General features: G+C 29.0%; 3 protein-coding genes across 3 annotated transcripts in view; 2 read left to right on the top strand and 1 right to left on the bottom strand.

Moving 5' to 3' along the window:
* LOC113861393 (pentatricopeptide repeat-containing protein At1g77405) overlaps nt 1–15,596 on the top strand; it is a 33,003-nt gene extending 17,407 nt beyond the window's left edge. Inside the window, exon 2 of the mRNA XM_027494193.1 lies at nt 15,554–15,596. The gene's annotated coding sequence lies outside the window, so the exon portion shown is untranslated. The remainder of the gene's footprint in view (nt 1–15,553) is intronic.
* On the bottom strand, nt 5,816–9,551 carry LOC113861395. The gene is made up of 2 exons (XM_027494194.1): nt 9,341–9,551; nt 5,816–6,064 (listed from the first exon to the last, which is right to left on the bottom strand). The coding sequence occupies exons 1-2, from the start codon at nt 9,490–9,492 to the stop codon at nt 5,986–5,988; spliced, it is 231 nt and encodes a 76-aa protein (XP_027349995.1). The 5' UTR covers nt 9,493–9,551; the 3' UTR covers nt 5,816–5,985.
* LOC113862268 (probable serine/threonine-protein kinase PBL7) lies at nt 12,231–16,744 on the top strand. The gene is made up of 5 exons (XM_027495359.1): nt 12,231–12,357; nt 14,471–14,640; nt 14,723–14,912; nt 15,554–15,942; nt 16,364–16,744. The coding sequence occupies exons 1-5, from the start codon at nt 12,231–12,233 to the stop codon at nt 16,742–16,744; spliced, it is 1,257 nt and encodes a 418-aa protein (XP_027351160.1).
* The last annotated feature ends 9,661 nt before the right edge of the window (nt 16,745–26,405 follow it).

Raw genomic sequence — 26,405 nt, 5'->3', positions numbered from 1 at the left:
TTTGGTTATAATTTGTGTTCTGGTCTAACCAATCTTATCTTACAAGAATTTCCTTAGTTAACTCTCCTAAATTCTGCATTATAACTCCACAAGAGTGTGTACTTTTTGTTGCTTCACCATTTATTGCTTCTATTACCATTTTTCTTGCATTAAAAGTTGTCTATTTAGAAATGTCCACTGCATAAGTATTTCTTATCTCACTTATGATGTCATTTAATTCCATTTTGTTATTTATTCTCAGGTTGTCCACAATAACCTTTGTCACCGATCTTGCATTGACATTCTTAGTATCAAATTCCCTTGCACATGTATGTTTTGACATATAGGTCTTTAACCAGTAGGAACTTGTGGTCCTAACTTTGCTAACAAATTCCAACCAGTCACTTAACCCTGCATCTATTGTCATCATTTTTCACAAATTTAATTTGTTGACTATTCAAAATAGAGTGCTCCATAATTGCATTCTTAAATTAGTTTATTGAATTGAATTCCATTCCCATAGTGTATTACCAAGTTAAAAGTCACCCCTACAAATGCAATATAAGTGGAAAAAAAAAATTACTTATTACATTTAATATACAGATAAAGTTAAAGAAAAACCTAAGTAATGTCTGTTAACTATCCTACCAACATATTCAATAGTGAAACAATAAAATAGGGTTTTTCAAGGACATGTTACCTTACTCTATGTTCTCCACACTCTGGCTTTTGAAAAACTAGATGGACTTGCTGGTTGTCGTTCTTCAAGAATAACTCTAGCTCCTTCTATACTAGGAAGAGATACAAGTCCATCTACTTTTGCTACACTAACATTCACATCTAACAACGTTGACGCCCCAGCCATTTTTGAAGCATTAATAGCATCAGTTCTTTTACTTGGGGACAAATTGAAAATCGTGGATGTGCATTTACAGAGCCAAGACATGGACTTTATAGATCCAAAACTGTTCAATTCAGAAGCCCCTATATTGTCATTGGAGTTCTTAAAAAGCCTGTCATTTAGAATAAGAAAAGTATATGAGGGAATAGATCCTCTTTCCTTACAATCAGGTAATTGAATATCAAATACAACAAAGTCTCTAACAACAATACCATAACTTGTGCAACTCTTTAACTTCTCAATATCTTCAAGAAAGAGGCTTCTTTCAGCCACAAGGCGTTCACGCTCCCTCTTAACCTTCCAGTTGAGATTCATAAGCATTTCAGAATCTCCATGCATCTCACGTTGGCTTGATTGCAGTTGCTGCTTATTTGATTCAAGTTCCTTACTCTCATTTTCTAACCTATTCCTCTCAGACTTTACTTCTTTCTATTCCTTCTCAGTAACATCCTTCAAGACATTAATAGTATTAAGTTCTCTTTGCATCTCCTCCTAAAATTTACTCTCCTATTCCTCCTGAAGTCTTTCTCCATTTCTTCCTATCTTTTTTGGATTTCATTCTCAAGATTTCTTGTCTTTGATTCAAAATCATGAACCATTTTTGCCTTTTAATTTTTCACCATTTCAGACGATAAATTTCTCTTGCTTCATTGAATCTCTAAATGATTTCTTCTCCAATTCAAGCTTCTCCAACTCTTTCTTTCTATAGGTCTTGCATAAGTTGTTTCTCTCTTTTCAGCCTTTTTTCTTCACTGTTATGAAGTTTTCTTAAATTTTCTTTCTTCACATAAATACCATGCTGCTTTTTATTAATTTCCACTCTTTTCTCATCTAGTACTTCCCACTCTTTCTCAAACCTCTGTCTTTCTTCCCTCAAGTTTTTAGATTCCTTTATAAGAAAGTCCTTCTGCAATATGGTATATTTTATCTCTTGTTTTAGCTCCAACTGCAAACGAGAATGCTTTAACCTCTCATCTTTAGTAAGCTTTAAATTCTCACTCTCTTGGTATATTTGTAGTTACTGTTGAGAAATCTCATATTTTATCTTACCAAGTTTAGCATTTAAATTCTTCAAGCTCTCTCGATTAGTAAGCAATTGTTGTTTTTCCTTCTCTAATTCTTTCTCTTTGATTTTGATCGTCTTTTCATTCTCCTTTATAGATTTCAACTTAGGTTCAAGCTCCTTATTTTGCTCTTTTATTCTCTCAACCTTCTTACTCAAGGCTCTGATACCATATTAGAATTTTAGAGAAGAAAGAAAAGCCGAGAGAAATGTTTAATAAGAAAGTGGGCTAAGAATTCTTGTTTTCACCAAATGAGAAAGGGAGGCAACAGAACTTATATAGGTTCAGGAAAGTAGATACAATAGAAACTAACTACTACAATTAGTTAGAACAAAATGGAAACTAACTAACTTCTAACAATAATAATAGAAAATATAACAAACTATTATAGAGAAAACAGACTAATATCTAGTTGAATGACTGAATATTTATATGTATATATCTCTAATATGTCTTGGGTTGGAATAGTCTTTTATGCCCACACACATGACTCATCTAGTGCTTGGTGGTTTGGACTCTTAAAGTTCTAACGTTTGCTCTTTAGCCTCTGCACATTTAAAATGTTTTTACCCATTGACCAAAAAAAGTTTCTATCCCTTATTTTTCATGTCCAATAGTTATTATCATATCTTCACATTCACTCCTAATCCTCAATGCAATGACACGTGGATGCTTTAAGGCACGACACAGGAGCGTAAGTGCAAAAGCAAGTTGCAATAGCATGGGGTAGGGGCAAGGCATAGTGGGGGGTGGGGCCTATAACAAAATAAGGTCCAATACATGAGGGAAGGGAACGATAAACAAGTAGAAGAAATGAAATTTAGGGGTTCTATTCTAATGGACTATTTGAGCTTAAGATTCACATGAACTAACAACAAAAGGGAGATAAGTATAAGTAGAGTGATTATTATGTTTCATTTTGATTTCTCTAGTACATTGCAATTGAAATAAAGTTGGGCTATGAACATGAAATTTAGCTATAGATTACTAAGTTGTTCATACAAGGTTGAAAATTGATGATATTCTATGATATTAATGTTTGTAAAAGTTTAACGAGTATGTTGAACTTGACAAAGAATAGGAATATTAGTTGGTGACTTGAGTGGTTAGTGTATATGATTGTGTATATGAGAGAAAAAATATATGTATCACAATATCACAAAGAAATATAATTTTGGTTGATTTTTATATTTGTAATAAATTAGTATAACTCAATTCAAAATGAAAATTATTGATGACTTAAAGTAAGACTCTTTCTAAACCTCTAAACAAAAAAATATAATATTATGCGTCTTATTTAAGTCAACCAGCTTCATAAAAATAATATTTTAAAATTTAGTCAATATTAATTTTTAAATTATTTAGGTTGCTATTTATAAACGATGGGCAAAAAGATTTTTATTTGATTAGCAAACTCAAGTTATGTTGAAAAAAAAAATTAAAAATTTATAGGATCAATTTATCAAAGATTTTCACTAGACTTTTCAATAACTATGAAGCTATGACATAATTAAGATCTACAATATAGAATATCACTGTATCGTGTGTATATATATATATATATATATATATATATATATATATATATATTTGTGTGATTAAATCACACCAATGTTACACCATTTAATAATTTTTATTAGATAGTTTAATCATAAAATCAACTATTAAATTAAAAGTTCTAATCATATTACAAAATTTGATATTAAGATTATTAAAATTTATGGAAATAAAGACTCTCTCATATCAATCTTATAGATATTCGATTTTGACAAATTTTGGTTCAAAATTCAAGTAATACATAATTACAAGTCAAAGGTTGCATCAATAAAAATTACTTTATATATCAAATTATTAACTATGTAAGAGTAGATATAATTTACACCGATGTGATTTGATCTTTCTCATGTGTCTATATATATATATATATATATATATATATATATATATATATATATATATATATATATATATATAATTTCAAAAATCTATTAAGAGGGATATTATTTTACAAAGTTAATATTTAGTCTTTTTACAAAAAGATCTCAAAACAAAATAAAATTATATCGTATTTACCTTCTTTAATAAATATTCTAATTTTATTTTTTTATAATAATGAGATTTTAAAAAATTATAAAAAATTATTTTTTTAAATATTTTTACATTGAAATTTAAGCTAAATTATTTAAAAATTATAAAATAATTTTTTTAATGATAGTTGTGTATCTTCATTTATATTGAAGTGTTAGCTCATGTGTCTGTGCTGAAAAAGAATAATTTTTAATTAAGTAAACTCTCAAATTAGTTTCTCAAATGACAGTAGAAGCTAAAATGTTGTTGTTTGACATAATCTTAAGAACTAATTTAATCGATTTTGCATTGTTGTTGAACTCATCTTCGATGTCTCTCCCTCCCAACCACAACTTTCTAGCCACCCCTCATGGCTTCCTCCCTCTCTCAAACACACACATACATAGAAAACCTTCAAATAACAGTGGTGTTGGAGCTTGAAAGAATAACCAATAATGCCTTTAATGTAAACATATAACTTCCAAACTCCAACAATGGTGACAACGCTTTTGCATATCCAAAATATGTAATGGTATTGGAGTTTGTTGTTTACAAGGAGCTGGTTGTTGAGTTATAGAGATGTGGGTTCAACAAGAGGGAAAAAGTGAGAGATGTAGTAAGGACTTTGGAGGTGCAAATTATCATGACCACTGTGGTTCCAAGGAGAGGGAAAGAGAAAGAGCTGACAGCAAACCAGACCACTATGAATACCATGGATATGAAAAGAGGGAAAAGAGAGAATAGAGAGGAAGTGCAAAATGACATTATTTTAGTTTCCACGATTATTTAACAAAAGTTAACATTTTTCAGACATCTATTAACAACAAGAATTTAAATACATGATAAACTAATATATGAAAGATTAAGAGAATAATTTAAATAAATAAAAACTAATATGTATAATTGTTACTATTTGAGAGATTAATTTAGTGGTCTACTCTTTTTAAATAGTCACATATTGAGGAGTGTGTGACATGTGTTGAATAAGTGTATGGAAAGTGTCAATGTGAGAAATGTTTCTTGACCCCTTAATACTTCAAACAAGAAATGTGTTTGTGCTTCACAGCTAATAGAAAATAAAAATTTGTTTGTATAAATGAATTATAACGTTAAATTGATTATTATATTTGTTTGTATGTGCGTCTAAAAATTAGATAATGTGTACAGCAGTTACTTATCCTTCACATATATAAAAAAGTATGTGAATTTTTTCATGTGTATTTTAAAAAAAATTACCTTAAAAAATTTTTTATTGTAAAATTTAGTATGTGTTTATTTCTGAAAATAAATAAATAATCTACTATAACTTTTTATTCATGCAATAATATAAAACACACGAGCAACAAATAACCGTTTATAATGATAAATTATTGTGCAAAACAATTCGAATTTAAAAATCTTCAACACGTCACAGGTTGAACGGACCTAAGGATAAATTATTGTCCATAGGTCCGTTCTTGCGTAAATCCTAATACGTGTCCTAACCCATAAAGGCGATAATAGCCATAAGCCATAAACCCATTACATAATAAGTCAAATTTACAATTCATCACAAGCAAATTGTCAACTTTAGACATGCTCATCTCCATCTACTAATTTTTATATGCCTGAGAAAAAGGGTTTTCCTTAATCAATGTAAACTTTCAGGTCGAATATAAATCACTTCACAGCAGTAACCAAAAAAATATTGCACACCAAAAGATAGCATTTTTAAGTCTAAGAAAGTTTACAGCCAGATAGTTCTCGGCAGTCAAATCATGCAAATGTGCTAAAAATTGTGAATGTGGAATAACAATAACTGTCGTATTATTGCTAAATATATTTATGAATATTGGTCTGAGTTATATGAACAGACATGGATAGAGGATTCATTTTAGTCAAAAACAAAAATATGATTCCATTCAAAGACGGTAAGAAGAGCACAAAGAAACAACAAAATCACAGCACTAAACATCTCCATCACCTGCATAAACATTAATGCTTGTCCTCCTTAGGAATATCTTTTGGAGGAACCTTTGATTCCAGTTCTTTAGGAGTGGGCTTCTCCATTGCCCTGAAAAGACGGCACAAAATCATGTTACAATCTGTGAATAATCTACGTAATAAGCCATCACTTACATAAAGACTGTTTGAGGGAAGGAGTGGAACAAAAGAGTATACATTCGTTGTAATCATAATCAAATGATTCATTTAAAAACCGTAATCAAGATATAGGCATTTCACATTTTGCAGTATTATCAAGAGTCCCATTTCAGGCACAAAATTCATGGTTAGTTCCACACTCCCACTAGGAATCTAAAAATTCATTCTCTAATGCCAAGGAATTTGGGGGAACCAATCTTCCTCAATTGCAGCTTTTGATACTATAGTAATTGTGGACTAATGAGTAGGGATAGCTATAATTTTTATTGAAAAAAATGCAATTTACCATTTACCCCTAAAATAATTTTAATTTTAAAATTTTATGCAAGCAACTCATAATGAAATTTTACACAATCCTTTGTTCCTTCATCTTTATTCACTTGTTAATCATCACATTGGAAAGGCAACTCTTTTCTATTCAAGCCAGTCCCTTTTGATTTTATCCTTCCTCATCCCCTACTCTCTAAAACATCAAGACATTGTGTTAGAACTGGTTCGATATAGATGAAAAACGAAACATTTAAATGTATTTTATTCATATGAATGCCCCTAATCAAGGTGACCAAGAAACAAAAGGAAATGCTACATGGTTCACAGGGTATTTGAGTGACCCTGGACTCTCCCCAATCTTACAGTGATCCTGTTCCTCCCTACCTTCTATCCTATCATATTTCCTTTTATATATAATTTCTTACTAACCGCCTCCAACTAATTTACCCCTACCCCTCTTTTAATCCTTTTAACATACACTTGCTTTATTAATGGTTTGCTATCACATTGCCTAAGTAATAAAAGAAGTGGGATAACTACAACAGCTGTTCTATATTTATAACAACAACATTTTTTCAACAGATTGGCGTTAAACCAGAAAAAGGCAATAAAACCTAATCCTCATGCACATCTTGTTCCATTTGTTCCCATTAAACATTATAATTATTTAGAACTACCCCCAAAAAATGTCTAAATAAAATTTTAGAACTAAAACACCTTTTTCTTGGTTTAACAAGTTGATCATAAATAGTTGCCACAAAAGCAATCACAAAGCTTGATATCCCTCAGCTCTCCTGACTTGCTTTATATTTTTAAAAAATAAAAATAGCATTGGGTTATGATGTAAAAGAAAAACGAAAGGAAGTATCTGAACATATAAATAACTAAGTACAAAAATGTAAGACATTCAAAATGCAGCATTGCATGCATACTCTTATAAAAGAGAACTAGCAATCAAACCAAAAGTCATCAAATTATGATCTGAAAATATTCAAAGCATACATTTAACAACCAATGAATCAAAAAAAAAAATACTCTTAATACTACTACTTTAACAACCAACTCAATAAATCTAAAATGAGGTACTAAGCAAGTTTTATTTGAAAAATTGGATTGATCCAACCAACTGCAGTTGTTTTGCTTCCTTTCAAAATAAAGCAGGAAAAGTTTCATGAACTAGAGAATTCAACATAAAGCACTGAATTCTTGTTCAATACCAACTACAGCTACACCCTTTAAAACTCTATATGGAAGTGATCCCACCACTATTTTAAGGGCAAAACTATCCCTTCTGAGGTTGGGCAGGTGAATCGGATGTCACAACAATAAGATGAATAGCTCACTGACTTAAGGTTGAACCGACTAGAGGCACAAAACTATATGAGGCCTTCTGCAAACAAACATAGACAAGACTTGGGGTTTCAGATTGGAGACTGGGTGTACCTTGTAGCAGCCTGACAAGATAAAGGTCATTGGCCAAGAAACTTAATGAAAAGTTAAGGCCTTGTTTTAATGGCTGTTTTCAGGTAATGAGAAGGGTAAGATCTGTGGCTTACAGGCATGAATTGCCTAAAGGAAGCAAGATTTGTCCTGTTTTTCATGTCTCCTTATTAAATAGAATAGAGCAATAAGACCTCCCCACTCTCCTCACTCACTTCCCTTGGTGCTCAATGCATATTTGGAATTGCAGCTGCAACCAAAAGCTGTGATCAGCAGTTGAAAAGGCCTCCTTGGAGATGTAGAGGTGCTCATTAATTGCATACTTACCAGATTGTGACAAGAGTTGGGAAACAGCTGCCAATATTCAAGATAATTTTCCATGATTTCACAATGAGGACAAGGTGGCTCCTTTTAGGGGGAATTGTTAGGTGACCACCAATTTAAAAAGGTCTACAGTTGAAAGAAAAAAGGGGCAATAGGGGATCACAACCCTGTGACTTGTAACTAAATAACAGAAACTACACTAATTGAGGACTCAGCTCAATTTGCAAACAAAAAGAGAGGTTATAAAATAGAAAGGAGTTAGAAGGAGGATCTGATTTGGGTAAAGTTGTTGTGAGAGGGAGGCTACCAGATCTCTCAACAAACCTGGGTATATTGTTCAATTATTTTCTCTTAATAAAGATTCCTATCATTCTTTTCTTTTCTTTTTCCACTTTCTGATCCAGTTTGTATCACATAATTGTCTCCTGACCTATATAATATGTAGGTTGAATATCTTAATTTCCCTTACAATGGACTGATATATTTAGAAAAATGATAATTTTCTCTTTGATTTGTACTTTTCTATTTTCTACCAACTCTCTTCGTTTTCAATAATATTTACAAGGTTGAACTTTCATCAAATTCCACATTTTAGATGGGTAGACATTGATTCAAAAACATGAAACACTAAAACAATTGAAAAGAAAATTAAAAAGAAATAAAAGCAGTAGTTGTTCAGAAAGAAAGAAATTAATTTTCCAATATGATAATTATTCTCTCAACAAATTCATTAAATGAGGAATAGGTTACAGCATAATCTGAAAATGGGTCAGGGTTGATAGTCTAGCAGAGTGTTATGAAGCTAGTTAATTCCCACCGACAAAACTTTACACAATTAGTTAAGTGCGCATATGAGCTGAATCATTCACTTACTGTTGGAGTCTAATCTTAAATTTGAAGTGTTTGGCTAGACTTGATTAATTTACAACCCCTTCCCCAAAATAAATAAATAAATAAATTAGCATAGCCTGGTTGCCCAGTGAGGCACTTGAATGATTCATAGTATTTGCAAAACCTCCAATGACCATAAAGACCAACAGCAGAACAATCATACGTTTAATAATCTATGCAACAAAATATTGCTGGATTAATGTCTTCTGTCATATTCAACCAATTGATGCACAAATTGAAGTAAATAGAAAAGGGGACTTACTTGGAGGAAGTTGCAGTTTCTTCTTCCAGCCAGTGGCGAATGTGTTTGACATTGCGCCTGAAGATAGATGCAGATTGCTTCACGTCACTCCTCAGAAGAAGAACAACTGCACTCACACCCGCCACCGTCAGCACAAAATTCGTCAATCCCATGCTTCCTATTTCATCCAACTCTCCTCGTAAGGGGTAAGGGTTCACTGCGTTCCAAACTCTAATAGGGTCTTTCACGGACATCCAATATGAATTTGTAATTAGTTGTTGTACAACTTCGGCATTCACACAAATCTACACCGTCTACTCCATCCAACAGTTGTAATTTAATTTAATTAAGATCAAAATTTAAATATTTAATTTAATTTTAGCACACACATGCACATATTATCACTAAATAAACCAAAAATATTATTAAATTAATAAGATAAAAACTAAACATTTAAATAATTAATTTAATTTTTATAAGCACGTACGTATGTATTTGAGTAATTAGTTTAATTTTTATACAATTTTTTTTATGACACAAAATAACAAGAAATTTTTTTATTAAATATTTAATTTAAAAATCAATACATGATTGTTAATACGTGTTTAAACTTAATAATATATTTTTTTAATATTATTTTAAAATATTATGTTTATACATTGATAAATGATATTTTTCATTCTAATAAATTTTAATTAGACACAATATATTAAATGATATTGTACTGAAATACTTTTTATTTATCTCAAGATATTTAATACTTTAAAATATTAAGAAAGAGTTAATTATTTTTTTATGATTACATAATTTTTTGTGAATATTTTTTTTTGTAAACTAACTATTATAATAGCCACTTTAATAGTAATATAAAATACACAAATATTTTATTTTAAAATAAATATACATATAATTCAGTAATTAAATAACACAATTTATAAATATAAAATATTAAAATATATTATAAAAATCAAAATGTATAAAAGTTGAGAATTTTACATTATTATAAAAATACTTGAATATAATAAATTAATAAAATTAGACTAATTATAATGTATACATAAATAAAAATATAATTTAAATAATATTATAATATTGTATTAAAAAATGTCAAAAAGTAAGACTATTATATATATATATATATATAATATTACAATATATAGAAAAATTTTAAAAAATAATTAATATTAAAAATTAATTTATTATCATTAATTAAAAAATCATGAAAAATAGTATTTAAAAATAATCTAACTTTTTATAAAAGATAAATGAAATTTATAATTTCTAATGAAAAATTATTTTTATTACATGAAATTTAGAATAAGAGTATTACAAATAATAGATTGATTATTATAAATTATATATATAATAATAAATATTTATAAAAAAATAACATTTTTAAAAATATACATTAATATTAATTACTTTCTTTCTCTTTGAAAATTTATTTTTTTATCAAATTTTCTCTTTCTCTAAATAACAGTTATCTTACAATTTCAATGTAGAATTATTTTTTTTAATTTTATTTTAGAAATAAATACTATTTCAAAATTTATTTTTTATCTTTTTTATATAATTTTATAAATAATTCTAAAAAAATTTACTATAAAATTATATAAAATATATAATAAATTTTTATAATATTTATAATAAAATATATTTTTTAATTACTGTATCTTAATGTTAAATGACTATTTTATAGAAATAATAAAACTTAAATAGTAATTAAAACATACAAAGTTTCCAATGCTGCATGTGCCACCACCGCCAACGAACGATACATATTGTCAAATAAATAGTTTTTGGATACTATGAAAGCCTTGATACATTAATATCCGTCAAAAAAATTATCAAATTACACATATATAAATTATATATTTTATACTATTAAAAATTTAATATAAAATATAATAATTTAATTATTAGATTATAATTGTATATTATTTATATTAATATTTAATCATAAAGATAATATTAAATATTTCATGATAAATTTCACATTTTATAAAAATTGATTAAATAATAAATAATTATAATATAGTTTTAATATTAATTATTCATATATAATTATACCATTTAAATATATTATTTTCATTTAAAAATAATATTCGGATAATATATATTTCCAAATATAAACTTCTATTAATTATTAAATTAATATAAAGCAAAAATTTAACATTGAATAAATATTTTAATATTTATTTCCTCAAATAAATTTTAATATTTTTATTAAATATACCTAACATAAATACAGATATGAAAAATTATAAATAATACACTATAAACAATTAATATATATATATATATATATATATATATTATAAACTATGCAAAATCTAGTTTTATTAATTTTTGCAGATGTCGTAATTACAAAAGAGAGCCATTGGATATAGTGTGGACGGTGTAGATTTCCTTCACTGCACCATGACTGGACCATTTTGAACAGCACCAAATCCAAATCGGAGACAAATGTTGCATAACAGGACAGATTTGTAGAGAAAGTACGTTATAAGAGAAAGCAAATGGACAGAAAGCAAATGGACATGCACGTCATCGTAGAAACTGTGCCATATAAGAGCAGTGGTTTTCCTCCATAAGGAAAGAGGAAAACATTATTGGAAACAAAATCGAAACCGGGGAATTTGCCATTTATACGAATCACATTATTATTGCCTGCAAATTCTTCTCTTTTTCGGCCAAAACTTGCATCAATTTTTGAATGTCATAGCGGCAAACGACACCTACACACCGAGGTGGCGTTGAATGTGTGAGAGATTCTGTTGAGATCTGTGTGTGTACGTATCGTTGTCTTTCTTTCAAAACGACATATTCTTCTGGCAATTGAAAGGCTCGCACTGTTTCTGCATAACAGCACCATAAACGTTTGTTTTGGCTTTGAATTCTTGTAGGGGTGATGGGTCGATGCCCTTGTTTTGGGTTGAGGAGGAAGGGCAAAGGGAAGAACCTCAAGACTCAGGAGGAAGAAAACAAGGTTGCGAAGAATGATGAACCTGAAGAGAATGTCCCTCAAAAATCTTCAGGTTACCTTCTTACACTTTATTAGTGGTCATTTAGTTTTCTTTTTATAAAGGTTTAATCTTGTTTAAATAGTAATTTGCAAGATTTATTATTATTTTTTAATGGGCTTAGGTTTTAAGGAATTCACTGTGTCATGTTATCCTTCAATCTCAGCTTTTGTGCTTCACCACCATTTTTAATCATTTTTTAAGACAAAGCTTTAGATTTTTTTAGAAGTTTTTGTTAGATGAAATTTCTACTGATTCTTGCTTATAATTCTGACAAGGTGCTTAGAGAGAAAGAAAAGGTCTTGGTTATTGTTATCTTCAGGTTATTTCTTATTTGAAGTGCAAGCATAAACGTTTAATTCTAAGAGAAATCGTTGAGGTAGCAATCGTTAAACTGATAAAAATGTTACGCTGAAATCAATTTGAAATGTAATGCTTCATCTGAAATCAATTTAGTACTACTGTAGCTGTAGGCTATAAAAACCACTAGGAAAAGACCTCATCTCCCTTGCATTTAAGTAAACCTTGGAAAATCACTACATAGCCGAAGTAATGCTCTGCCGTGTGAAATTCATTGATTTTTTCAATGGCTCTAATGTCATAGGAACTGGTTACAGATGTACCTTTTGTGGTGATTGATCACATTTTTGCTTGTTCTCATAATCAGAATTTCCTTCCTTCTTTACGAAGGAAGACAGTTGTTAAGTGTGAGTATATGCTTTCTATCAACTTTTGGTGATACTATTTGTCATCTGTAGAGCTTAAGTGTTCCCTGCTTCCCATTGAAACTCACTATTTATTTCATTGGAGGATACTATTTGTTTCAACTCTCAAATTCCCTGTATTGATTATCATAGCCTTACTCTAATTGCATTTTTTACAATCATATGTGGTGCACTTGTTATAAACTGAAGGGAATCTCTGTTAAATCGCTCTAGTATAGCTTTAAACCACAGACTACATTCCAGATGTAAAAAAAATTTGCAAGAAATTTCCAATTTAAAAGCAAAATGTTATATCTTTTCTGTGTGTGTCTACTTAATACCAATTATTTAGAGATTTTCACTTTTAAATGAAGTTGATATTTTGCTTTTAAAATTCATCATCAAGATACGTGGACACAATGTATACACAGTTAGTACAAATTGCACATAATCATTTCAACATCTTATATAGATTTAGAATAGCAGTTATCTTCCTTCATATGACACAAAGTTACCTTTGCAGTGAAGAAGTAATATGCATAGACTATGGTTGCAGTAGTGTAGTGGTGTAAATCATTTTTATGCTCACAGCAGTTTCAACATTACCTTTCTCTTTTGGTTGCTGAATTTTCCTGCTCATGTAAATAACTCCACTAAGTGGGAAAGGGCTTTTGTAGCTTTTATTATTGATGTTGAATTTACCTGCTCATCTTCCACTATCATACTGGACCCAAGGGTCTTTCGAAACTGTCATATATACTTATAAAGTAAATCAATTGCTTTGACTTTCCTATTAGTAAAATTGTAAAACAGTTTCTTCATTCCACACAATTTTAATCCAGTAACAGTATGCTACTAGAAAAAGTAAATTACGATGAAATGAAAGGGATGGACACCCTAGTTGAGAATTAATCTTAAGTGAAGCATACACATAATCCCTGATGCCTGCTCGCTGAACTTTTGGCTTTGGACTAATAGAACCAATTTTTTTATTTTTCTGTTCTCTTGGCTACTCAGAAAAGATTGTTGGACATCATAATGCTTGAGATAATAGGAAATACGAAGGTTGTACAATCAACTTAGAGCACATAAAGTATAAATATAGACTAAGATTCCCAAACCATATATACTGAGGGATAGGAAGCTCTTATGAGCTAATGTTCTCTCAAATGCTGAATATCTTTCTTCATTTCTTGCTTGCTTTAGAAGGGTGTCTCCTATTTTTTGTTCTCTCCTTTTCTTTTACGAATAGCTCTATTATCTAAAAATATTAGTTTAAAGGCAAATGTCATTCAATTGTTATTTCTTTTTGCTGAAACTTTTATAACCCTGTCTTATGGTTTGTGTCATGGAGGTGATCACAAGTCTGAAAAGCCCTAAACTTAACTTGTATTCTCAAGTTAACATGACATGACTTGATACAGGAGTTAGACCAGAAGAAAATCAAACAGAAGAGAGTATTCCCTCTAATAAGGCTCACATATTTACCTTCCGAGAGCTTGCAACGGCAACAAAAAATTTTAGGGATGAAACCTTTATTGGGCAAGGTGGGTTTGGCACTGTTTACAAAGGAAAGTTAGAGAAAACAAATCAGGTACATTTTGATGGATGGATTTGTTTTTTTGTACCTGTTTCTTGTTAACAATGCTCATCAGTATGTTGCATTGTTTGATCAGGTTGTAGCTGTTAAAAGACTTGATACTACTGGTGTCCAAGGGGAGAAAGAATTTCTGGTGGAAGTTCTCATGCTTTCTCTTCTACGCCATGCCAACCTTGTTAACATGATTGGTTACTGTGCTGAAGGGGATCAACGTCTTCTTGTGTATGAATACATGCCTTTGGGATCCTTAGAATCTCATCTCCATGGTATATAATATAACGTAACGTTTACTGTCTTCAACACAAAATTGCCATCAGTTACTCATTACACTCCATCTAACTATCCATGATTAATTGGGATGAAGAGAGGTTCTGCTAATTAGGTCATTAATGCCATGTTTCGTATCGGATGTTAATGCTTTATAACTCCTGTGACTCGTGTATGCTTGGCACGCTTCTTTGTTACAAAGTAGTTGCAACCTTAGTTGCTAGAATCGCACAACTCATTATTCAAATTACGTGATTCGAAATGATGCGGCAAGCCAATGATTTTTATCATGTGATGAATTGCAAATTACTTTGAATCATGCAATACATGACATACCAGTGTGATTCCCTATCATCGATACAATTACATACAATTTTAGCGGTTCATTATTTTTTACTATTTTGCTTTTCTTTCACCTATTCTCATCAAAGAAAGAAAAACTTAAATTGTTAAATATAAAGGGACTGAAGGAACACTAACGATCACACCCTATTTGATTATTTCACTGTTTTATTTTCATTAATCATAAACAGAGGTTTCACTTGGTCACTTATTAATGTGCACTCTATTGTTCATTTGCATGATATATTTCAAGAAGTTACTTTTCATTGTGCCTCAATATGTTTATGATTATTTGCAGATATTTCATCTGATAAAGAACCTCTTGATTGGAATACCAGAATGATGATAGCTGGTGGAGCAGCAAATGGACTAAACTATTTGCACCATGAAGCAAAGCCTTCTGTTATATACAGGGATCTAAAATCTTCCAACATACTATTGGATGAAGATTTCCATCCAAAACTTTCTGATTTTGGGCTTGCAAAATTTGGTCCAACTGGAGACCAATCATATGTTGCCACTAGGGTTATGGGAACACAAGGTTACTGTGCCCCAGAATATGCCACTAGTGGAAAATTAACAATGAGATCAGACATTTACAGTTTCGGGGTTGTGTTATTGGAGTTAATTACTGGACGTAGAGCATATGATGATACTCGTGGCCCAGACAAGCATCTCGTTGACTGGGTAAATTACTTTTCTGGCCCATGATTAACAACGTACACGTTACTCGTTTTTATCTTAGTTGAATAACATACATTATTCTAAATATATCGGGGAATATAATTGCATTGCTCTTTCTGTTCGCATGGTCTAACCCTTGTTTCAGAATATTACATGATATTTCTTCCTAATATGCGATTGGGTTAAATGCTATCCAAAGTCTTAATTTTGATAAGATAATATAAACCGATCATTCGTCGCGAAATCATAAATTTGAGAATACATTATAGTTTCATATGGCTATGCATATAATTCATAAGAAAGTTGTTATAGCTTGATAGATATAGTTATGATCTGGGGTATATACGCTATTTCTACCTTATCAAGTTAAGGTTGGTTTTCCCAGTTGCAAGGTTAACTAAGCGTGGTTTCATAATGTCTATAGGCACGCCCAGTGTTTAGGGACAAAAGGAGTTTTCCAAGATTGGCAGATCCACGGTTGAAAGGTCAGTTCCCAGGATCTGGTCTAAGGATGGCCGTTGAATTAGCAGCCATGTGTCTTCGAGAAGAGCCACGTCACCGGCCTGATGCGGGTGATATAGTGCTAGCTATAGAGTACTTGTCATCCAAGCAATATGCCCCAAAAGTATCCAACGTAGTTAACACAGGAGGGATAGAGAGTGACGAGTCCTCAAAAGAGACATCAGTGATTTTGCCTAAAGACTCACAAAGAGAGCGAGCTGTTGCTGAGGCCAAGCTGTGGGGAGAGACGTGGAGACAGAAAAGACAAAGTTGTCAAAGTAGTCCTGAGGAAGCAAATAGGTAGTTAGAAAATGATTTTCTACTCTCTTGTTTACTACAGCATCAGAAAACCAAAGAAGATTCAACATGCTTCAAGTGCAGGAGGGAGCAAAAAGGAATCTTTTGATGCAGATTTGAAGCGGCTGGTATAAAAAAAGGTATAGGGAAAGTGAAGAAACTTCAAAAGATTTAAGTGTAGCTAAATAAAATTAGTTGGCCAGCTATTTTGGTGGTGTTTTGGCACTTGTGAACCCGGAGGCTCAACTTCACATGGTTTTTTACATGAGTTTTGATTTTATGGTTGCTGCATTTGAAAAATATGATACATTACTCAACATTGCTGGAGGCAAACACAATTTTTTTAATAGAAAATAGATAGCAAATTGATTGGATTGATGAATTTTTCACTTTTGTTTAAAGGGTATGAGTTAAGCTGAAATTTATCTGGGCAAGGTCTATATATATGTCCAGGTGTGGAATCCTAACAAGCTGTGGACAATTTTGGAATGTTGAATGCTTAAAGTTCAATTCTAGAGGGACCACAGTGGATAAAGTGGCGGGGGTGCGAATCTCGAGCCACGTATGACTCGGTATCTTTGTTCCTGTCAACTGTCTGGGTATCCTTTACACAAATTTGTATGGTATATTTAACATTTGACATGTGAGCATTAGTTTTTTTATCTTTGCCCTGCAATTTTGCCACTGCTTGACACCCGGATGGAAGTCATACCATTTTGTAGATTAATAGAAGGATAATTTTACTCATACAATTTTTTTTACAATTTGTGATAAAAAGAAAAAAAATTATAAAATAGACGAGCGATTTGATAGAGAAAAATAAATGAAAATAAAGCTATGAAATATTATAAGAATTTTTTGAAAGTGTAACATTATTCTTAATAAAGTGTTGTATTGAAATGCGTTTATATTATTATTATTCTGTTAATGAGTATTCTAAACAAACTAGTTCAGTACTTTTAATTACTTAAAAATAAGCACAAAATGCACTTTATTTTACATTATAATAAATATTTTCCAATTCCATTATAATATTCCTTTATTTTTAATTTTATTATTGGTTCTTATTCACATTCATTTTTGGATTGCAGAAAGAGCTCCACAAGTTATGATCGGGACAGGTATATACGTCCGGTTTACGGTATGAGTTAACGAATTGGCTTTTGCTTCTATTAGGAAGATACATTTCTTGAAAAAGTGGTAAGTCATAAACTTACCAGAGCAAATAAAATAGTTATAAATGTAAATAGTTTGTAATTTTATTTTACATATTATAAATTAAGTCACACTCCCTAATTTGAAGTTCTCAAAAATGAAATTATATTAGGTTAATCAGTGTCTTAAAAATAATAATAAATAATAGCTTCTTATTAGAAATTATACTGTGATGCATTAAAAAGTTATGTTTATCCTTTACTAATGTCTACAAAGTAATAGTTAATATTTTAAATTTTTAATAATATTTTTATTAATGTGTTCATTCTTTTGCACAAAAAGAGAATTGGAAAGCCAAATAAAGAAAAATTAATTTTTAATTGTGTAATATTGTAAATAATAAGAAGTTATATATAATATATTCTTATTAAAGATTATAGCATTGAATAGTATTAATGCATTTAATTGCATTAAATTTTATAATTTTGAATAAAAATTTAATATTTATAACTTTTTATCTTATACAATATTGCATATGTTTAAAAAAATAAAAAAAATTATTGTAAAGAGATAAATGAAGCGACACACTGTTTAACATAAAAGTGTTTAAAAAATTAATTACTAATATTTTTTTTCATAAATATCTCATTTTCTTTGTTAGAAAAACGTTCTTAAACATATTTTTTGTTACACGCTTTCAAGATGAGTGAAAGAGAAGTTGATATAAATAACCCCGTACATTTAAAAATCAAGTTAAAATGTTTTTTTTTTACTTAGTTTAGATAAATTTTTAGAGAAATTTTTATAAAAAATAAATTAATATAAAAATAAATAATATTTGTTTTATAAGTTAAACTTATACTTATCTATTTTCGTAGAAAGCTTCTCATTTAAGATCTTTAAAATTTGAAGAAATAAGTTATTTTTAGTTTATAAAAGAAATTTTATTCATTTTTTATATTTTTTATTATAAATATTTCTCTAAAAATTTACCTAAATTAAAAAAAAAGGTTAAAATAGTTTTTATAAGACTTCAATTATCCTTTTTCTTAAAATTAATTTTTTAAAGTAACATAGGTCTAATTTAATTCTATTATAATATTAGGATCTATTCAATTTGAATCTTAAGTGACACATAAAATGTTTAATTATACAAAATCTGCATAAAGGACATGGTAGTAATTATCTTGACACTTTTTTTTTATCAAATCAAAGAGTGGTGAAATAAAGTATTTTTTTTCTTTTCATTTATTTATTTTTCTCTCTATTTAAATGAGTTAAAAATTTACTTATTTTATGTCTTTCATTTTCTTCCCTGCCATTTTTTATATTTTGTTTTATTTCCATTACGCATTCATATATAATGTAAATGCAAAATTCTATAAAAATTGATGTGATTTTTCAGAACATACATACATATTCACAGGAATTAATATCTGCCATTGAATTTAAACAATGTATTTTTTATGTTATTTTATAAATCAATATATGAAATGAAATTAAAAGAAAATAAAAGGTAATTGTATGGCATCTACTCATTGGTCTATTGAAAGGGACAATATAAAACTAATTTTTTAATTTGGACTCATCCGTTAAAATTCAAAAGTTTCCGACCAAACTATGTCTTTTCTTTTTCCTTTCAAATAATATTTTATTTATTTAAATTTTAAGTAGATTTCAATAAAAATTTAAAAGTCTTTTAACCCGACCCTCAAATTTGGTAGAGCTGATTGAATTTGGGTTAAAAACATTATAGTAAATTTGATTTAAGATATTTTAATAAGTTTGAACTCCATTTATTTTTCTTAAACCTAACTTAAATTAATTACGTTATTAATTAATGAAAAGAATATACATCATATCTCGCTAAATTTATGAAGGAAATTATTTTTTTCATATATAATTAATTTGATGCTTTTGAAAAATTAAATTTGTACGTAGATGATACTTTTGACGTAATTTTTAAACTTTTAACTTTAAATAGTGTACATATTCTATAGTTTATTTTTTTTATTAAAAAATGAAAATTTTATCTAATTAATTATTTTTAAACAATAACTTATGTTAGTAAAAAAAACAAACAGTAAAATGAGAAAGTTTATTTTTTCTGTGTAAAATCAAGATTTTTTCATGACCCTTAAAACCTCACGAGTTACCACACTCAGAGGAACATGCTCTCATTTCCCCTTTTTCTCTCGCTTCTATGTCCTTATAGATAAAATCATGGGTCCTAAGGCTCCACTATCTTCTTGTCCGTGGGAGGATCTCATTGCGAAAGGACTTATTCCAATTGAGTTGGAAGGTGAGAATCAACTTTATCCCAAAGTTCTAGTTTCAAATTTAGTGGTACTTGAGCTTTGAACATTATGGACAAAGGCTTTGATTATCGAGTCATTAGAGAAAGACATTGGCTACAAGTTTAAGACAAAAAATTTGAAACAAAAATGAAAACTATTAAATAAGTTATGATATCATGAATATTAATAATAAATTTTATACAGTGAAATTCAATTTGGAATAAGATCATACGCAGATTATCAACGGCGGATGAATGAGCTTTGACCATTATTTAGTAATTACTAATTAAAGTCAGTTTTGTTGCTGTAGAAGAAAAGGTGGAGTAAACTTATTTGAATTATATTTCTTGAGCTGAATCTTATTTATTACGACGAGAGTTTTTTACTTGCTTTTAGCAATGAGTACTCCTATTAAGGTTGATACTAGAATTATGAATTTGGAGAGAGGAAGATTTGTTCGTGTTTGTGTTAAAATTAATTTCAAACTCTTTGTTGTTAATAAGGTTTGGTTGTAAAATAATTGGTACAGTATGGTGCGAATGTTGCATATTATTTGTTCTAATTATAATTGATATGTACGCCACTCTTGTTCCTGTCTAACATGACGACTACTTTACTTGTTATTACCACTCGATAATAGTTTAACCTACATAAAACGATGACGTAGTTAACCCTAATGTTAATCAGAATTGTGAGAATCATGATGTAAAAATTGTTAATCATGACGTGCAGTAAATGCTAATCATAAAAAAGAAAATTTAGGAACAATTTCTAAGGAATTCGGACTTGCACATGTAACTTGGTTGATTGTCCTAACTTGGAGAAAAAAAAAAGTGTCAAAAATAAAGACAAAATTGAAGCTCAAAACAAATATTTTCATATTTTAAAAGAAAATATTATGAAAATTATTATAACGAATAACATACATGTTTATGAGTTCTTTCATATTGAGCTAATGATGGAAAAATAGGTCAAAGTCAATTCAAAAAAGAAACCTCATCATATCTCAAAGACTTGAAACTTAAATATTCAAAATCTCCATCCACTTGCATGCGACGACTTTCTAATAGAAGCAAAAGGTATTATGAAAGAACTTTGAATACTATATCTTAATAATTATGAAAGATAACATATTCTATATTACATGTGGCAAGGAACAAATATACTTTTGTGGAAAGACAGGTAGTGAATCATTTTTTATTCCAATCTTAATGGATTACAAAAATCTTAGTTTGTTGGCATAAAATATTCGAGATGTAAACAATTATATTGATTGGAGCTATATAAAAGAGTTGGTTATTAGATATCATTCAGTCTTATGTGTTCACATCTCTAGTACAAACTTTCAAGTTAGTGAGTTGTTTGTTTGTGACACTTGGAAAGAAATTGGACCAACTCAACATTGTATACTGTAGCACAACAAACCCATATATACCCAGCTTCTTGAGTCAACAAACAAAAATATTGAAGACCAATGTGGTAAGTACAAAATAAACTTACTTTGCAAAGGCAACTTGTGCTTGCCTTAGTGAAATGAAATCCAACTCTTTATCAATTTTAGATCTTGATTGGATCTGAAAGTTGTTACTAATTGAGAAAGTTTAATTTTTTTTTTATTTGGCTTATTGGCTATGGATCTTTGTCTTCTAATGCTTTGCATTATCATTGTGAATTTACTACTTTAAACTCTAGTCTTAGGTATTCTCATGAGCTTAAAAATATTAATCATTGTCTTAAGAAATGTTCTTACTCTAAAGAAGTTTGATTTTACTTGAAGGTGTTATTTTTCCATTGTAATTTTCATGACTCTACTACTACTTGGATTGCTACCTTAACTCGCACGGAGATTTTATTTCATATTTATCCATTCTTTAGTGGCTTTGGCGTTGGAGGAATAATGTGTTCTTTGATGAGGAGAAATGTAATATCTATCTTGTTTTAAATTTCATTAGTTAATATAAGAAAGATTGTTCTTTGCTAATTTCAAATAAGTTATCTCTCAAATTTACCTCTTTTCAAGAGGTGTCATGAGATCCACTATCTCTAGAGTAAATTAATGTGAATGATAGTTGTACAATAGATCATATATATAGTAGTAGTGTTATACGAAACTATAATGGTTAGTGGCTAATGAAGTTTACATCTTTTGATGGTAATGAGTCTTTTTTGTGTTGAATTAAAAATAATAATTTAGAGTTTCCATCTAGCTAAATTGAAAAGTGATAGGGTGATTTTGGAATTTGATTGCTTAGAAGTGGTAAACCTTATTCCGAAGAAATCAAGATTAGTCTCTCTTAAAGTATGTTTTTATCCTACAGAATATTGATCATCTTATGAAAAACTTCTTTCATGTACTAATATGTTATGTTGTTTGAGGTTAACTCAGTAGCCTACAAAATTAACTTATTTGTCCCTTTTGATTGAAAATCTCTTTTGCCCTTGATGATCCTCTTGATGCAATTTCTATATTTCTAATTTTTGATAATTTACATATTTTATACTTTGTCTTTTTTTTTCTCTTTACAAAAAATAAAATTATTATTGCATATAAAACTAAGCTTGAATGCTAGATTGACATGATAGTATCACACTTATGCCCAAAAAAAATAAACAATCCTTATTATTTTTAGTGTAAAGCATAATTTATATATCTTTTCAATAATTAAATTGAGTTTTTGAATAAGTTAAGAGGGTTAGAAAAAGGGACGCTTGTTCATGGCAAAAATATTAAAATGCAAGAAAAATGTAACAAAAATTCAATTAACAAAAATATCAACTGAAAGTATTCAAGCTCATGTGGTAGGACTTATCATTATTCTCAATAGAGTTATGCTTTGAAACTCAAAACTCAAGCTATATTACTTTTTGAATTTCTTAGATTGATTAGGAGTTTAATCTTCCATAGCAAACTGTATTAGATAAGGCTCCAACAAAATGAAGGAAATACAAAGGAAAAGAGAAAAGAAAAATTATTTAATCCAAAATGGTCAATCACACAAATGATTCAAATATATTATTTTGTGCACCCTCTTAAATTTGTCATATATTTGTTATTTCCTAATCCATCTCCAGTCAAGATACTAACTTACAAAATTAGCTTTCTAAGAATTCTCATTTGTTTTAAGTAGGCTTAATTTGAGTAAGATATGCCCCAAATACTAAGAGTATGTCATATGTATACGCCTAGCACTTCTGATCTAACTTTAAGGCTAAATTTCACTGTGGACATGTTAAAGTTAGCTCAAATTGTATTTCACAATGTTATTAATTGATTTCTTAAGTTTTCTAACTATATAAAGAATATCTAAACAAGAAGTTTAGAGCTAGTTATGAGGTGAACACTAAATCGATATTAAGATTATTAAAATAATGTCAATTTTTTTATAAAGACTAATTTAATCCAATAATCAAATCAATTCATTGTAACAATGACTAATTAAGACCAAAATATCATTAATAAGTTTATTATAAGAGTAAACAATGTCCTAAAAGTAGTATTGACAACTTTCTTGTCTTAAGAAAAATCATTTTTTTAAAGCCTTGCAATAATTTTAATAACTCATTCCTATCTTTTAAGTATTCAAAAGATTTTGTATTTGAAATAATAAAAATAAAACAAAATCAAAATATATATACTTGCATCAGACTTAATGTGGAGCTTTATTTCCTATTCTTAATAGTCATCGATATAATAATAACTTATTCAAGGGTCAAGATTATCCTTTACCTATATAATATGTAACTATTGTAAGTCTTTACAATTTTTATTTGAGTCCAACTAATTCTTTTATTATCATCTTTAGCAAGAAATATTAGAGAAGTTAACAAAGCTAATTCATTTGGGGTCCCTTGAGTTCTTCCTAGCATAAGTTAATGAAAAAAATAAAATACTCCAAAATAGAGTCAATAACACACCTAGAGAAGAGGTAATGAATCACCATCATTTCACAACCAAAACCTCTCTCCTCATCATATTCATTTCATCCATAATTCTCTTTACCTATATTATCTCCTCAATATGCAACATTCACACTAGTAGTGGCAATCTTCACCCCAATCTTATCTTAGAATATTGTGAGAAAATCAAACACCAACCCCATTCTTTGTGCATAAACTATTTAAATACACATCTACCATGATGCCCTTAACATTGTGAAGGCTCTTGACGTCAAAGTAAAATCACTCTCAACCAAATCAAGAACTTGTCTATTGAACCTGTCATACAACATGTGCAAACAAAATTCAGTTATTAATTATTTTAGGACCTTTAATATTCCATTAAGTATGCAAGCAACCTTAAAATTTATGGGGATCAATTGCCAACAAATTGCTCATCTTAGTTACTTGGAATTGGAAAGTAACTAAGCAAGATAAATAAAATGTGAAAATAATATTAATCTTCCTGAAACCCATATTATATTCAAAACTCATGATGAACTTGAAGTCCATATATATATTTCTTTGCAAACTCAATAAAAAAAATTATATGATTGTTGATAACTATGGCACTTGCCAGTACATTCTTATTAAGGTCAAGTATGAATGAAGAAGTTATACATTCAATAAAATAAAGAACTTAAGCAACTTATAAGTAATAAGAACTCACAACTTAATAACTAAAAGAGTATTCATGCATGCTCCAACTAAGGAGCATGGTAGAATCAACTTAACACATTAATGAGAAAAACAAATTTCATTTGACTATATTTTTATCTCTATATGATTTGTGATATATATAATAACTAATTTTATACTTATTGAGTTTGACATGATATTTGATGACATTAATACATATAACTCATGTAATGATTTATATACTATTTTCATTGTGGTTAAAGTACTATAGCCAACTTAATATGTTCTCATGTAGCATAATTGATATGTTATATTCATTCCTTACGAGACAATCATTAATTCATCGTGTACTAATTTAACAGCTAATATGATCTCATCATCAAGTCATATTTGATACCTTATGGTATTGTTGGGAACTGAATACTAAAGTAAAGATAAAATAGGAAAGAAAAAAGACACATTGACCCAAGAATGAAATAAGAAGGATTGAAATAAAGATCCACGGTGCAAAGAAACAAAAGATGCTTAGAAAGAATAATCGCAAGGTCCAGTAGGCTTGGAAGAAAGTAAAGTGGTTTCCAATGCAGCGACTTTAATGACTATTGAGTAATGAAGGTTGACGACATTCATGTCTCATTGAACTCGAAAAAGAATAGCTTTTGAAGAAAAGAGGTGAAGAAAAAATACCCTTGAGAGAAAGGAGGATGTCGCTTCAAGGCTATCTTGGAAATAATATCTTCTAGAAAAGGAAAATAAAGCATTAGAGTAGAAGGGAAGCTAAGACCGAAAATGAAAATAATGTCAGGAGAAGGAGAAACCACAGTTGACACTTTAATAAAGACTCCAAGATCCGCTGTAAAAAGGAATAATATATATATATATATATATATATATATATATATATATATATAACAAAATGATAGAAGGAGAGGCGTGCTTCTTAAGTCTACAAACCCATACTTTACTTGATAATCCTTGAAACATATGTAATTTTCTCTCTGGTTTTAAAATAGGTATCAAAACTATTTTCTAAAAATTTTATTACATTAATCAAATAGCTAAATAAATAATATATAACACAATAAAAAATATTTTATTAATAATATACATTATATAATAAAAGACTAAAAATATTATACAATTAACTTTTAAGATATATACCAACATATAAAAATGATAATAACAATAATGGTAGTGTTAGTAATAATAGTTGTTACGGAAATAATTATAGTACTGTTAACAATTATAAAAATATGTTGTGCATGCAGAAGACAATTATGAAGGTGAAAAGAAAAAAAATTATTTATCTTATCTTATCTTTTTCTAATTTAGTTATTTGTTTAAAATGATATTTGAAGAGTTGTTGTACTTTTAAAATATTTTTTAACAATAAAAAATGTTATGCATTTTTTTTATCACATCACTCATCTTCATCCTTTCTCTCTCTAATTTATAAAATAGAAATTATACAATTTGTTTTCACATAATTACCATTTTTCATATTTGAACTATTCAATAGAATTTGATAGTTTAACCTAGATAAATTTTTCATATCTTGTTAACTTATCGAAGTCAAATTAAAATAGAGTATATATGCTATTCTTATTTTATCTTTTTTATTTATTTATATTACATTTAGAC

This window comes from Abrus precatorius, unplaced genomic scaffold (genome assembly GCF_003935025.1).
Source record: "Abrus precatorius isolate BTA unplaced genomic scaffold, Abrus_2018 Scaffold3, whole genome shotgun sequence".
In the NCBI taxonomy this organism is placed as follows: Eukaryota; Viridiplantae; Streptophyta; class Magnoliopsida; order Fabales; family Fabaceae; genus Abrus; species Abrus precatorius.
The sequence above is the reverse complement of the archived record's forward strand: the minus strand, read 5'-3'. Positions and strand labels throughout refer to the sequence as shown.

Excerpts from the sequence above, each read along its gene's own strand:
- LOC113861395 (XM_027494194.1), bottom strand. The coding sequence starts at position 9,492 with ATGGGATTGACGAATTTTGTGCTGACGGTGGCGGGTGTGAGTGCAGTT. Across the intron at positions 6,065-9,340 it reads GAAACTGCAACTTCCTCCAA|GGCAATGGAGAAGCCCACTC; the intron begins GTAAGTCCCCTT and ends CCGTCTTTTCAG.
- LOC113862268 (XM_027495359.1), top strand. The coding sequence starts at position 12,231 with ATGGGTCGATGCCCTTGTTTTGGGTTGAGGAGGAAGGGCAAAGGGAAG. Across the intron at positions 12,358-14,470 it reads TGTCCCTCAAAAATCTTCAG|GAGTTAGACCAGAAGAAAAT; the intron begins GTTACCTTCTTA and ends GACTTGATACAG. Across the intron at positions 15,943-16,363 it reads ACAAGCATCTCGTTGACTGG|GCACGCCCAGTGTTTAGGGA; the intron begins GTAAATTACTTT and ends TAATGTCTATAG.